At 47.3% G+C, this 14,932-nt stretch overlaps 1 protein-coding gene across 1 annotated transcript in view; it reads left to right on the top strand.

The window, feature by feature from the left end:
- Nucleotides 1–223: 223 nt before the first annotated feature.
- Nucleotides 224–14,932, top strand: part of LOC118769539 (calcium-binding protein 5-like) — a 20,034-nt gene continuing 5,325 nt past the window's right edge. The window contains exons 1-3 of the mRNA XM_036516669.1: nt 224–256; nt 3,040–3,261; nt 13,845–14,087. Coding sequence (XP_036372562.1) covers nt 224–256; nt 3,040–3,261; nt 13,845–14,087 — 498 coding nt within the window. The remainder of the gene's footprint in view (nt 257–3,039; nt 3,262–13,844; nt 14,088–14,932) is intronic.

The following is a 14,932-nucleotide window of genomic DNA, read 5'->3' as shown; positions in this document are numbered from 1 at the left end:
ATATCTCCATTCATCAATTGAACAGAGGGGGGGGAAAGGGAGAGAGAGAGAGAGAGAGAGAGAGAGAGGGGGAAAGGAAGCTTAGAGAGCAGGGAAGGGGGAGAGAGGGAGAGAGAGTGGGGAAGAGAGAGAGAGTGGAGCTCAGAGACAGTGAAAGTGTGCCAGGAGCGTGTTTGTGATCATTGGCGAGGGATCTTCCAGTGCTACAGACAGTGCAACCAGGATGGACAGGCCACAGGAGAAGACTGGCAAACGGGTACAGAACCATTTTCTGTTTGCGTGTGTTTGTGCGTGAATGTGTGCACAGATGTCTGTGTGTGTGCATGTGTGTGTGTGTGTGTGTGTGTGTGTGTACACATACATGTGCACACAGCTGTCTGTGTTCTGGTTTTGTTAGTGTGCAGGTGTGTGTTTCTGGTGGGTCTGTGTGAGTGTGTTTCTAGGTTAGGTGACTGAAAGTGTGCAGGTGTGTGTTTCTGGCGGGTCTGTGTGAGTGTGTTTCTAGGTTAGGTGACTGAAAGTGTGCAGGTGTGTGTTTCTGGCAGGTCTGTGTGAGTGTGTTTCTAGGTTAGGTGAGTGAAAGTGTGCAGGTGTGTTTCTAGGTTAGGTGAGTGAAAGTGTGCAGGTGTGTTTCTAGGTTAGGTGAGTGAAAGTGTGCAGGTGTATTTCTAGGTTAGGTAAGTGAAAGTGTGCAGGTGTGTTTCTAGGTTAGGTGAGTGAAAGTGTGCAGGTGTATTTCTAGGTTAGGTAAGTGAAAGTGTGCAGGTGTATTTCTAGGTTAGGTAAGTGAAAGTGTGCAGGTGTGTTTCTAGGTTAGGTAAGTGAAAGTGTGCAGGTGTGTTTCTAGGTTAGGTAAGTGAAAGTGTGCAGGTGTGTTTCTAGATCAGGTGAGTGAAAGTGTATTGGTTTATGTTTCAGTGCATCTTATTTCCTGTTTTCTTGTATCAGTTACTCAGTGAGTCAGTGTGTGTGTATCAGTTACTCAGTGAGTCAGTGTGTGTGTATCAGTTACTCAGTGAGTCATTGTGTGTGTATCAGTTACTCAGTGAGTCAGTGTGTGTATCAGTCACTCAGTGAGTCAGTGTGTGTGTATCAGTTACTCAGTGAGTCAGTGTGTGTGTATCAGTTACTCAGTGAGTCAGTGTGTGTGTATCAGTCACTCAGTGAGTAAGTGTGTGTGTATTAGTTACTCAGTGAGTCAGTGTGTGTATCAGTCACTCAGTGAGTAAGTGTGTGTGTATCAGTTACTCAGTGAGTCAGTGTGTGTGTATCAATCACTCAGTGAGTCAGTGTGTGTGTATCAGTTACTCAGTGAGTCAGTGTGTGTGTATCAGTTACTCAGTGAGTCAGTGTGTGTGTATCAGTCACTCAGTGAGTAAGTGTGTGTGTATCAGTTACTCAGTGAGTCAGTGTGTGTGTATCAATTACTCAGTGAGTCAGTGTGTGTGTATCAGTCACTCAGTGAGTCAGTGTGTGTATCAGTCACTCAGTGAGTAAGTGTGTATCAGTTACTCAGTGAGTCAGTGTGTGTATCAGTTACTCAGTGAGTCAGTGTGTGTGTATCAGTTACTCAGTGAGTAAGTGTGTGTGTATCAGTTACTCAGTGAGTCAGTGTGTGTGTATCAATCACTCAGTGAGTCAGTGTGTGTATCAGTTACTCAGTGAGTCAGTGTGTGTTTCAGTCACTCAGTGAGTCAGTGTGTGTATCAGTCACTCAGTGAGTCAGTGTGTTTGCAGTAAAGTACTCTTAATTGTTTCAAAGAAAGTAATAAACAGCATCTGAAATTCAATGATTTAATGCACTCACTGAACAAAAAACAAGTCCTAAAAACTTTTTTTTTTCTTAAGACTGTTATGCTTCACAAAGTACATAAAATAAAAATAAATGCTGTACAACTGATAAAAAGTGCTGGCAGGGGGCCCCCTCCAGGCTATGGGGCCTGTACTTCCCCAGGAGCCAGGAGCCAGCTCTGAGCCACCGCTAGTCCACATTCCAGAGCAGCATTTCAGTTTGTTAAGGAATGTGGTCACTGACTTAGTGAATACATAGTGCCTCAGAGCAGGCAAACTGTTGGCGTGTAAAGGAATAAGCAGTGTCAGTAACTCAGTTACTTTGCTAGCCTGTGAATATTGTCAGTTATTAGTGACATGAAGAAATTAGCTTGTGGGATTACTCTGTGGTGTTAGCTCGTAATCTGCAGCAGAGGGGGTTCAGGGAGACTCGTACTGCCCTTATTGTGTTGATGCACTGGCTGTCAGACTCTGAGAAGAGTCACTCAGGGTGCAGTGACACTGAGCTGGGAAGTGTTGTCCAGAGTAAACGTGTAGCGCTTTTCCTGACATCTGTTCTTTTCCTGAAGGTCTGCATCTTGGCCCTTTGGGTCTCCCGCGTGGGCGCGGCTCTGACAGCACTGCCCCAGCAGTTCTTTTCCTGAAGGTCTGCATCTTGGCCCTTTGGGTCTCCCGCGTGGGCGCGGCTCTGACAGCACTGCTCCAGCAGATCCAGGCTCTGTTGCAGCCCTTGCTCTCTGGCCGATGTTTGAGCCAGGCTGCCTGGGCAGTCACCTCAGTCCCACGCCACAGTGCAGTGGGAGAGGGCATCAGACTGCTCCGGCTCATAGATGCCCATTTAGGAATGTCAGATGTGTTGGGGATTTTATCTCAAAACCCAAGGTCAGCTAAGCATCCTGCCACAAGCACCTGTTAAACAGCACTTCAGAGAGCTGTTTTCAGCATATTATTTCTGAAGTGTTCCAAGGCACAAGGTGCAATGTTTTCAGATTTTACAGATGTCAGGGACTCCCAAAACATCCCCTCTGCACTGGGGGCTGACAGAATGGAAGCAACCTCGCTTTCTCAGTTAGACAATCACATTATTCTCAGCCTCTCTTCCTTCCTCTTCCCCCTCTCCCTTTCTCCCCCTCACTCTCCTTCCCTCTTCTTCTTTTCCTCTCTGTCCTTCTTTCTCCCTCTTTCCCTTTCACTTTTCTTTTTCTTCTCCTCGTTCTCCCTCCCTCTCTCCCTTGCTGTCCCTCTCAGGCCTCCATCAAGAAGAAGATGGAGAAGCTGAGAAGGTGGAGCACCTCGTCCAGCACAGCGAGCGTGGACGGGGTGGGGAGCAGTGCCAGACCCCCCCGGACCAAGGCCCTCAGCCTGTCCTCCCCGCCCGAGGGGATGGGGGACCTGGAACGGGAGCTGGACCAGGAGATGGAGAAGCAGAGGAGGAAGCTGAGGCCCATCGTGGACCCGGTCTTCGGTCAGGTAAGACCTCAGTCAGGTAATGCACAGCTGCCCTGCAGCGCCGGACAGGTTTGGCCTGCTAGCTGTGGCGTGTTGTAGCGCAGCTCTGCAGTACAGTACATCAGAGAGAGCCCAGAGAGGCGCCCTCCGGTGGCCAGCCGAGTGACCTGCACGTCACGCTCCTCTGTAGCTCCTTCTGCAAGTATGCAGCAGACAGCTTATGAAACTCAGTGGCAACTCTTCGTTTCGCCGTTGCTTGTGTAATTCTCGAGCCCCACCTTGCTCCAGAGTTCAACTTGCGTTCAAATGAAGGGTGCGATGTAGCAGCATGGGGTGTGGGGGGGTGTGTGTGGGTGTGGGGGGGTGTGTGTGGGTGTGTGTGTGTGTGTGTGGGGGGGGGGGGGGGGTCGGGGTCATGAACTTGCTGTGCTTCACACACGTACCCACTATGTACAGTCCCACAGTTCTGTGCAGTACGGTGTCACGCGGTGCTCATGGGAGACGGAGCAGCCCGTGTCAGAAGCAGGATCACTCCAAAGCAGCAGCACACAGTGACATGCTGACCCTGGCTCCTCCTGCACGGCTGATGCAAGGCGTTATCCTGGCTGGGTTTTCACCAGCAGCCTTCTGAGATGATCCAGTGCTGATTAGGATATTCTGGGCAGCACTGTATCAATAAGATGGACAAAGGACGAATAGTAAGCCATGCAGGGGTGCCTCACAGCTGTTTAAAAAAGGAGAGATATCAGATTTGAAAGGCCAGTGTCTGCTTCAGTGAAAAGAAGTGAGATTTTTGGCTGGGAAAGTCTAAATCTTATTTTTCTACCCAAGTACTGCAGCATAGACCAAGACCATACAGCAAGACCTATCAGCATAAGATCTCCACAGCTCTTTTTAGGAACAACTCTGAGTAGATGATAGCTCCTTCTGTGGAGGTCAGCCACAGAATGCGGGGCTTGTGCACGGTGCTGTGTGGCTGCCTTGTGTCCCAATGGCTCAGTCTGACTGTCACACTCTCCTCGCAGTGCACCCCAGCCCTGCCGTGTCACAATAGCTTTGCCGCTTCCGCATCCCCTCTGTGGCGCTGGCTCCGTCAGCTCGTCTGTGACGTCACACGCGCATGAGGCAGCGTTGCTCAGGAAGCCCTGTTTTCAGCACTCAGGGACAGGAAGAACTTACAGCACTTTATTGGAACTGATCAGAGTCACAGCGACATAGCATGACAGAGTGTAACGGCCCCTACAGTGCTGACTTACAGAGGGTTGATTGTGTCATGATTAGTACATTTCCTGAGCATGTTGTTCTGTAGTGTGTTACACCCTTAAACCCACATCTTACTTTAAGTTTGAGATGTCTGTTTCAGTAAAACATCAACACGATCACTGAACTCTGCAAAAGGTGGACATAAAACACCGCCGTTGTAGGCTTTGTGTAAAGTGTGAATACAGCCAGGTATTTTCAGGAATGTCTGATTTACTGTGCAGTACACTGGCTCAAGGGAGAAGAAGATGAGTTGAGCTCTCACTGTGTATTCACAGAGTCTGGCACTGTAACCGTCACGCCAGCTGTGCTCTTCAGGCACTCGGACGCCTGCAGGTGTCCTGGGGTGTTAAAGTACATCAGTGCTCAGCAGTATGGCCATGATGCTCTCTGTGTTACACATCAATAATATAAGTGAGTTTCATTCTTGATGCTTCTGAGTTACATTTTGATAATTCATACGAGTCAAATAGCACAGAAATGACTGATACTTCTCTTGAAGTAAAGTTTGAAGGGAAAGCATGTTTCTGGAAGGGTCAACAGGTTAAATCACAGGAAGTTACAGGAGGCTGCTGGGGAACCTGCTCCTGCTTGTGCTCCTGTTTTCCGCTACATTTGTGACTGCTTTTCAGCTTTCAGTCAGCCAGTCTGGGGCACTGAGGGCTCTTCTAATCAGACAATAGCAACAGAAACAGGTACTGTATGACCCCCACAGACACAGCTTTTCCAGACCAAATCAAACGCCCCAAGGTGAAACCTCACAGCCAGGCAAACTGAGATGACTCATATCAAGTGAATCTTTGAACCTGAGTTTCCCCACTTCAGCAGATTATGGCAACATACCTATGTAATCGCATTGTAGCACAATAGACCACATTCCTTTGCTTGGCTTTACATTGCTGTTGCTTGAGATATGCTCTTATCCCGAGTCTCTTACATAGTTACCATTATGTTAGCCATTTGCACAGACAGATATCTCCTAATGCAATTCAACGACTGTGGCATACCAAGAAATAGAACAGTATTACAGTGTTGTAGAGTAGTAGCTAGAGTGCTGGACTCTGGACCTGAGGGCTGTACTGCATAAGTATTTCAGTCGTATTACAGCAAGGTAGAGTAGTGGTTTGAGTGCTGGGCTCTGGGTCTAAGAGATGAGACCCTGGAGCAGGTGTCCCCGGAGCAGGCTGAATTCCCTCAGTCACTACAGCTATAGATTCAGCAATGCTAATGGACTAGTACATAAAATAGGCTAAGCTGCAGGCTGCCAGGACAAGGAGATAAAGAGCAGAAACACATGACATCCCCACGGTTTCAGCCAGCTCTCAGGGGGCGGAGTTAGCAATCCCTCTCTCACAGGAGCGATTTCACCAGCAGGAAGCCCAGGAAAAACAAACATCAACAGCAGCAGAAGCAGGAAGAACTCAAGGGAAGGTTTCCAGCAGGAAGAAGGATGAGAAAGGAGAGATTAATTGTGAAGCAGAGATTATCCGTGCGAGATTACAGCATTTAAGGATGAGATGATCCAGTTAGAAACAGATTCACTGAGAGAGAAAATGGACCGAGATACAGCATGAAACACAGTGACAGACAGACATGCACAAAGTGCACAAGCACATGTGCATACAGGCACGCACATGCACACACGCACACGCACACGCACACACATGCACACACGCACACATGTACACACACATGCACACACGCACACATGTACACACACACGCACACATGCACACGCACACACGCACACGCACACATGTACACACACACGCACACGCACACGCACACGCACACATGCACATGCACACGCACACGCACACACGCACACATGCACACGCAGACATGCACACACACACGCACACATGCAAAGACAAGAGTGTGCGTGACTCTCAGGAATGTTTCTCCTCTTCAGCGATTACAGTCCAGGGTTCATGCTTCCCATAGATTCAGTAGGTCACAGTTGTAAACATATTTATTTATACACACGGATATTTTTTCTGTGCTTTAAGCTCTAATCTGAGCACAGTTCTCTGGGCCATCAGGGAAAATCCAAATCTCTCTTGTAATTCAGCTGTGTGCAGTGAGGGTTAAACCCGGCAGACGCGGAGGGGCAGGTAGAGGATCTGCTCTCTGAGAGGGAGAGACAGGCACTCCTCATCTCTGGCCCCAGCGTCCAATCAGAGCCCAGAGTTTAAACATCCATCACAGACCCCGGGCAGAGTGACCTGCCACAGACAGGGGGCAGCGTTTAAGGAAGCAGATTAGAGTGGAGAAGAGTGAAATGGGCCGGTGCAAAGTGCACGGAGGCTGGCGGAGAGAGGGGGAGCTTTCTCACTGACGTCAGAGGGGCTGTGCATTCACACGGCTTTACCACAGCACCGCCACTCCTACCAAACAACACAGTACACTACACACCCGCTCACTCACTGCACACCGAGTGCACTGCCGCTTTAAAGCATCTCAGAAACTGTGTGTGTGTGTTTTAGACTGCGCATGTTAATATGTGTGCATGTGTATTTGTTTGTGTATGTGTTGTTACGTGTATGCATACATGTATGTATGTGCATGTGTATGCATGTGTGTGTGTGCATACGTGTGTATGCACACATACTTGTATTGTGTGTGTATTTGTGCATGTATGTTTGTATGTGTGTGTGTGTGTGTGTGTGTGTATTTGAATGTATGCCACTGAAATGCAGCAGGGTGTGTTTGGTTGGATTCGCTGAGCATTCATGACAGTTTTGCCAGGGCCATTCAGTTGGTGTGTGCTTGGAACATCTTTCTAAACACTTTCTCTGCGGTTCCTGTTCAATACTAAAAATAAACTACAATTAACGTCAAACTCCACTGAGATGCATGTCAAAGTGAGCAGAAATGCCCTTTGCATTGGCCTGCTCCATTCCTTTGAAAATTCATTACATTACATCATTTAGCAGAAGCCCTTACCCAGAGCAACTTCCAAATAAGTGCATCACTATGCTAAGAGTAGTTATCGTAAAGTAGATCAAGAGGTCAGTAAGATGTCAGTAGAAGTCTGTAAGACACTGAGTTAAGTGCTAGCGTAGAATGTTTTTTTTTTTGAAAATAGGGATAGGAAAGATGGATAGACAGAGAGGAAGTTAGACTAGAGATACAGCTGGAAAATATGAGGTTTCAGTTTTCTGAAAGGCACCCAGGAATTCTGTTGTCCAAATCCTGGCAGGAAGCTCATTCCACCAGTGTGGAGCCAGTACTGAGAAGAGGTGGGTTCGAGAGATGCTGCCCTTCTATTTCGGGACACAGAGGCGACCCAAGGTAGCAGAGCACTGTTACAGGCTTGTAGGATTTTATCATGTCCTGTGTGTATCGGGGGGCTGATCCAAGCCCCTTAAAGGTTAGTAGCAAGGTCCTGAACTTGATCCTCACTGCTCTCTTCCTTTAAGGAGTTTACCAAATTAAATGGTAAAAACCTGTGTTTGTTCTCTGCCATTATCGGTCTGTCACTCTGTGTTTTATTAACAGTGATCTCCCCTGCTACGGCACAGTGACACTCCTGTGCCCCTGGTTCAGCCTTAGGTCTGTGCCTACCTGTGATAGGATGATGGTTTTGAGCCTTTGTCCAGTCAGAGTGTCTGCATTTCACCGTCTTTCTCCTTTTCAATGCCCTTGTCCTACGGTGTTTGTCTCAGACAGGACAGCAACCAATTAAACACGGAAAATATATGCAGAGTAGGGAGGGCGAAATATAGCCGAATCTGCACCCTTTCTGTTTCAAAACTACGCCTCTGCTGTGCCAGAACTGCACCCCTCCGCAGGTTTGCTGTGTAAACGTGGAATTTAGGGACACCCTTCATGTCTCCCCAGGTTAACTCCATCATAAGTGAGCTTGATGCTCCTGCTGGTTATGCTGCAGGTTTGCGTCACAGATGAGACAGGTAAATATCCAGCTGGAAAAATGGATACGCATACAGTTTTCAGTGTAATAGTTTACCTTGTGTATAAGCTGCAAAAATTAACTTGTCTTTCCCCTCCTTGGTATGATGTTTCAGAGCCGGGTATGTATAGGGTAGATATAAAATTGCAATTTTAGGCTGCCATCTCCTGGTCATTTGCTGGTACTGTAGCATATAACGCTACGCACCAATACATAATGACGGAATAGGCTTCCCTCTGCTGGAACTATGAGTGTACTACAACTAGCAAATACAATGAGAAATGTTTGATCTCTCACTCAAATTAAATTTGTGTCCCCTTAATCAAAGTAAAAATGTACACTCTGTTATTTAATCTTGCATAAAAGTTAAAACGGGCAAGGTGTTCTCTGCTCTCTGAACGCAGGCTGAGCCTTATGGTTCAGGTTTAAAAAGCAGGCGGGGAGCAGAGCAGATTTGTGTGTAAACCGGCCAGGGCTTCACTGTGTGAATGCAGGAGGTCAATCACATCACTTAAAACCAGGCCCAAGCCTCAAATACAACTATTTCATTTATTATTTCCCAGAATTCTATGAATTATTGATCCGGCTAATTAAATTTTGCAGAATGGACGGGACAACACGGAGCGGCTATGGCAAAGTTCACGCCTTAAAAACTCTTTTGGCTCATTAAGGTTTCTTTTAATTCTTTTAATTCTTTTAATTAATGGTGGTACACAAATTTTCTCTCACAAATACTAAGAGCGTATCACGCTTCCTTAAAACTATAAATAACATGTAGGCTAGTGTATCATTCATCTACAACAGTCATGGATCCCTAATATACGGTTACATTACAGATATCCCAATTAGTATTCACAATGGCTTGTACCACTTTGGCCTGGCAGTAGCCTCTAGTTCCACCAGTAGTAGCATTCATGTCATTAGCCGACTGGATAGTATTAGCATATGTAGCAACCATTAGCACAAGTTAAACACATACATGCTGACTGAATGGCGATTGTGACAACAAAGTCGTGATAATATATCTTTACAATTCTCCCGTAACCATCATTATAACTGGAATTCCAGGTCGTAAAATGGCATTTTGCTCACTTAGCTCGCTAGCATGACCCGCCTGGATACCCGGCGCCCACCTGAACTGGTAGCTAGCAACCTAATATAACCTAGCCACCATTTACCTAGGATTGAAAACATTAAATACAGTTAGTAACAGGGAATCGACCGACGTATCGTCTGCGACATTAGCACCTGAATCAGGCCCAGGATGACGGAATTGGGTTGGTGAAACGGGTTTCTAATGTAACGTTAGCTGGCTTGGCTAACTTGTGTAACTCGAGTTAGTTCAGTCCAAACGGACCGACCTCTCACGATGCATGCGAGACACCTGAAACTGTTCCAAACTTGTCTTTCTCTTGCAGGAACTTTATTTCTTTATTTTTGTTTCTGTTTTTTTACAGTAGCTATAACATAGCCTACAGATGCGAACCTGACTTCTGTCAGTGCTGTCATTTCAAAAAAACGCTCCTCACTGACCAGACGGTCTACGTCACTGACGCTAACGGTCAGTAGTGAAGGACAGGTTGACCGCAAAGATAGCGTACAAAAATATTAATCAGTTCAGAATTTGATGTTTATTTTATCACATTTGTATACATTTTTACAATTAGAAACTTTGGAACCACTGTCCAAGACACCTAAAGTCCGAATTTAAATCTAAGTCATAAATGGGGAAAGTTCAAACCAAGTCAAGAAAATCGTGACTCGATTCGGACTGGAGCCCAACACTGGTGTGCAGTGGTAATTCCAAACCAGTGCAGCGTAAGGGGGGTTGTGGGTGTGTGTATGTGGGTGGGGGGATTGTCTCAATAATCACAGAATGAAGATTACGTTTGGTGGTATTGCTGTTGGACACAGCCTTAATCCCTAAACCATCCCCAACATGCTCACCATCCTATGCCACATGCGTAGTGTACCACACACACTACTGTACTGTTAGTGTACAGGACACACACATACTCACACACTCTCTCTCCCCCCTCTGTCTCTCTCTCTCTCTCTCTCTCTCTCTCTCTGTACTGTCAGTGTACACTATATGACTACAGAACATAGAACACACACGTATGCACACGCACACACACGCACACACACACACGCATACACACTCACACACACACATACACACGCACGCACACACACACACACACACACACACACACATTCACACGCACACATACACACACACACACACTCTCACACACACACACACACACACTCACACACACACACACGCATACACACACACACACACATACACTCTCACACACACACACACTCTCACACACACACACACTCTCTCACACACACACACACACACACTCTCTCACACACACACACACACTCTCTCACACACGCACACACACTCACACATGAGACATTGTGTCAGTCTGTCATGTCTCTCTTATCTGTTCTTTTCTCAGGATTATCCTCTATCAGTAGGGACTCTTTTCAAGAAATTTGACATCAGTGTTTTTTTTTTTTTTTTTTTTGAATTTTGGAAGTTATAATCCTGCTTCATCTTCTTTATCTCTCTTTATATCTTGATCTCTTTCTCTCCTCAGTGTTTTTTGGTACATTTATCATTACAAAAATGGGCATATGCATGTTGCCAAATTCCTGTCATATTGGAGCTTTTTAAAAAGCAAATGCCAGCTGGGACTTTGCCAGTTGAAGGGACAATGGGTTCATTAAAAAGCGATTACATATTTGAACGGAGCACGGCCATTATGGCATTGAAATGGATTAATACCTATTACTGTGCTGCTTGGAATGAACAGAATATGTTTATCTGTTGTAAAACTCCTCTTTGGCAGACAGTGTAAAGCATTTGGCTGGCAAACAACTGAATTTTTCCAAAAAAAAAGAGCAAAGATACACTATCGCCAGAATGTGTGAACCAGCTGCAAACATACTCACACACACACACACACACACACACACACACACACACGCACACGCACACACGCGCACACACACACACACACGCACACACACACACACACACACACACTCTGCTGTGCTGCCCTCAGTCAGGCTGTTGTTATGTCGTTTTATTAGTTTGTAGCTGTCAGTCCATCCAGCACTAGTTTTAATGTCAGTCAGTGCAGGAGTCTGATCCTGTCTCCCCCCCACCCCCCATCTCATCCAGCTCTTTTCCTTTCACCCTTCACTGCTCCTCTCCTCTCCCCACCCCACTCCTCCTGACCCTCCATCCCTCTCTTCTCCTTCCTCCCTCCTCCCCTTCTCCTTCACATCTTTCATCTCCACAGAAATCATTTCTTCCTTCAACCATTCCCCCATTCCTTCTCCCTCTCCCACTTCACCCCTTTTCCAACCCTCTCTCTCTCTTTCTCCCTCCCACTCTCTCTTCCTCTCTTTTTAATCCGAAATGCCAGGGATTAAACAGGCCTTCAGTTTCTCTCCTCTAATTCTCTCTCATTCTGTCATTCCAGCCATTGGCACCATCCAGCTGAGAGAGAGATGGATAGAGTGAGAGAGAGAGAGAGAGAGAGGGGGAGATTAAAGTGGGAGGGGGGTCAGGGATAGCAAGGGGGAGAGAAGGACAGAGAAAATGCTAAACAGATGCACAGAATAGTTTTGCGTTTTCTGGGGAGGAGTCCGTAGGGCCATGTCTTGCACATTTGAGTGTGTTATTTCTGTCGTCAGGCTAGATGTAGTTTGATTGGTCTGGGTTGCTCTTCCATTGGGCTGGTGATCAGGTCTGCCTTGACTGGAGTTTTGTCCCACAGCTGGGCTTGGATGGTGACAATGTAGCGACTGCATTAATAAAGCTGTTAACATCATCGCTGTTATCTTCTCCACCATCGCTGAAGCCGCTAGCTCTCAGAGACATGCTACTACTGGGGTCTCGCGCTCTTAAGTTTCAGTAATATCCAACTGGAGAGAAAGGGAGGGAGAGAGAGAGAGGGAGAGAGGGAGACAGGCAGAGAGAGGGAGGGACAGGCAGAGAGAGGGAGGGACAGGGTGATGGGAAACAAGCCATCTGCCAGAAACAAAATGAAAAAGGTAAGGCGTTTTACATTTATTAAACACAGCAGAAACATTGACTTTTAGATGCATTTTGTGAGTGCATGTGTGTGAGTGTGCATGTGAGTGCTGTGGGTTTGTAGCTAACCCTGTTGAGGGAGAGTACTGTAGCGTGGTCAGGAGAGGACCACAGAGCCTGGAGAGACCAGCAGTGTAGTTCTGACAGTGACGGTCTCTCCAGTGGGGTGTGCAGAGGGAGATACTGCCTCACCAGGTGTGCGCAGGTCAGCTGACAGTTGCAGTGACCGAATGGTGGGACTCATCACTCACCTGTGTGGCGGTTCTGGACAGGTACGCACCCTGTGTCCTGTAAGTGAGCAGGGGCCGGAGTATGCTCAGGCAAACTGCATCCGCATAGAGGGGCTGGGGGGGGGGCCCTCCAGGGAGCCTCATGTGAAGGGTGAGGGTCAGCTTAGTTGCGAATGCAGCACTAGAGCTGATGGGGTGTTTGGGCTCAGATATGGGCTGGTAAAAACGGCATGAGAGAGAGCAGGTAGTACAGAGAGAGCAGGTGTACACGGGCAGGCAGGACAGGCATGGCTTACACAGACACCGAGACAGAGAGAAGGATTGGGGAGACACCCAGAGGCCAACTCCTGCCATTCACCAGGGGGCTTTTTAGGTCATGAAGGGTGCTTCACGCCAAGCTAAGGAATTTGAAACCTTGGCTTTGAGTTCCAAGTGTTGTTTTTAATCTGGCTAAAATAAGATTCACTCTGGGGCACAAAACATGTAAGTGAACCAGGTCTAAAGGCTCAGAGAAGAAGATGCTTAAATGAAGCACAACTAAAGGCTCTGAGAGGGAGATAATTCAGTTCTCACAGAAGATGATGAATTGCCTGGTTATTTACTTGTTGTTTCACTCCAGATCCAACTCTTTTAGCTGTAATTTTGTGATCAGTGAGATGGAGCAGAATCACTGAGGGTCATTCCAGTCTTCTAACTAAAACATGCTTTCTCTGATTGGCTGGTCAGAGATGGAGGGAATTGTTGTGATTGGTTAAGGCTTGTCTAGGAAATTCAGTGGGACTGCTCGTGTGTGTGTGCGTGACTGTGTCTCAGTGACATCATCACATTGTGGGGAGCTGGTTGTGATAGCAGGAGAGGATAAAGCACAGGTACTGTAACACTACATGGGTGTGAATTGTTTGTGCAGGTTTGGGTGTTGTAGAAGGAGGGGTGCTGATGTGTAGGGTGAATATGCTTCAATGTCATTGGTGAACGGGGGGAGAAAGGGGTGGGGCATGGCTCCTGGTTGGCCTTTCTAAAGAAGTGTGGGAGGGTTGATTGGTTGGTAGCCCATTAACTGTGTGGTTCCGCCTCCCAGAAGGGGGCAGTGGAGGGGGGCGGGGCCCCTTTGGCGGCGGCGGTCCTGGGGGGAGTGTGCGGCCCCCGGGGGCAGGCGGGGCACGGCCCGGACGAGGATGAGCAGCTTCCCCTGGACGATTCGGGGAGCGAGCGGGACTTCGATGGGCCCCTGTGCGCGCTCGTGCAGAACTGCACCATGCTGCATAACATCGTGGGGCCTGCCTGCATCTTCCTCAGACAGGATTTTGCCCAGTCCCAGCTCGTACGTACACACACACCCACACTCACACACACTCTCACACACACACACACACACACACACACACACACACACTCACACACACTCTCTCACACACACACACACACACACACACACACACACTCGCTCTCTCACACACACACACACACACACACACACACACTCACTCTCTCTCACACACACACACGCACACACACATACACACACACACACAGAAACACACACACACACACACACTCACTCTCTCTCACACACACACACGCACACACACATACACACACGCACACAGAAACACACACACACACATACACAAACACACCCCTCCCCTCATCCAGTAGGAAATTAGAGGAGAAGTGGAGCTAAGGGGCAAACTGGGGCAGGGCCATTTGTCAAGATGGTAATTTAGATGTGAGTGCAGATCTTTCACCAATATCCTCAGACATCTCTGCATTTCAGAAATGCCTGCAGAGGAAGGACTGTTAGCATCACTTATACCGCAGCTAAGATCCCCAACAAGACTGTAATTTCCTGAAAATAATCACCCAATCATCTCTCAGCACAGTCTCAGCTGTCTGCAGGACTCTGCACGGTAATAAGGGTGAAATGCCTTTGCTGCCCTGGATTTCATAAATGGGCTTCTCTGAAACAAAAATGTTTATTTGGCCAAGATTACAGTGGAAATTTCTATGTTATCAGCTACTAGCTCAAGATAATTGCTGTTAATTGGAGAACTGTCAGATGCAAGTGCATACAGTGGCTGAATTCTGAACTGTTTTGTAGAGTGAGGTAATTCACTGTTAACTACAATAAAGACTCAGGTAAAACAGGAACTGCTGGTATACAGCACT

The sequence above is a fragment of the Megalops cyprinoides genome, chromosome 22 (assembly GCF_013368585.1).
Source record: "Megalops cyprinoides isolate fMegCyp1 chromosome 22, fMegCyp1.pri, whole genome shotgun sequence".
In the NCBI taxonomy this organism is placed as follows: domain Eukaryota; kingdom Metazoa; phylum Chordata; class Actinopteri; order Elopiformes; family Megalopidae; genus Megalops; species Megalops cyprinoides.
This window is presented reverse-complemented; position numbering and strand designations above follow the sequence as displayed.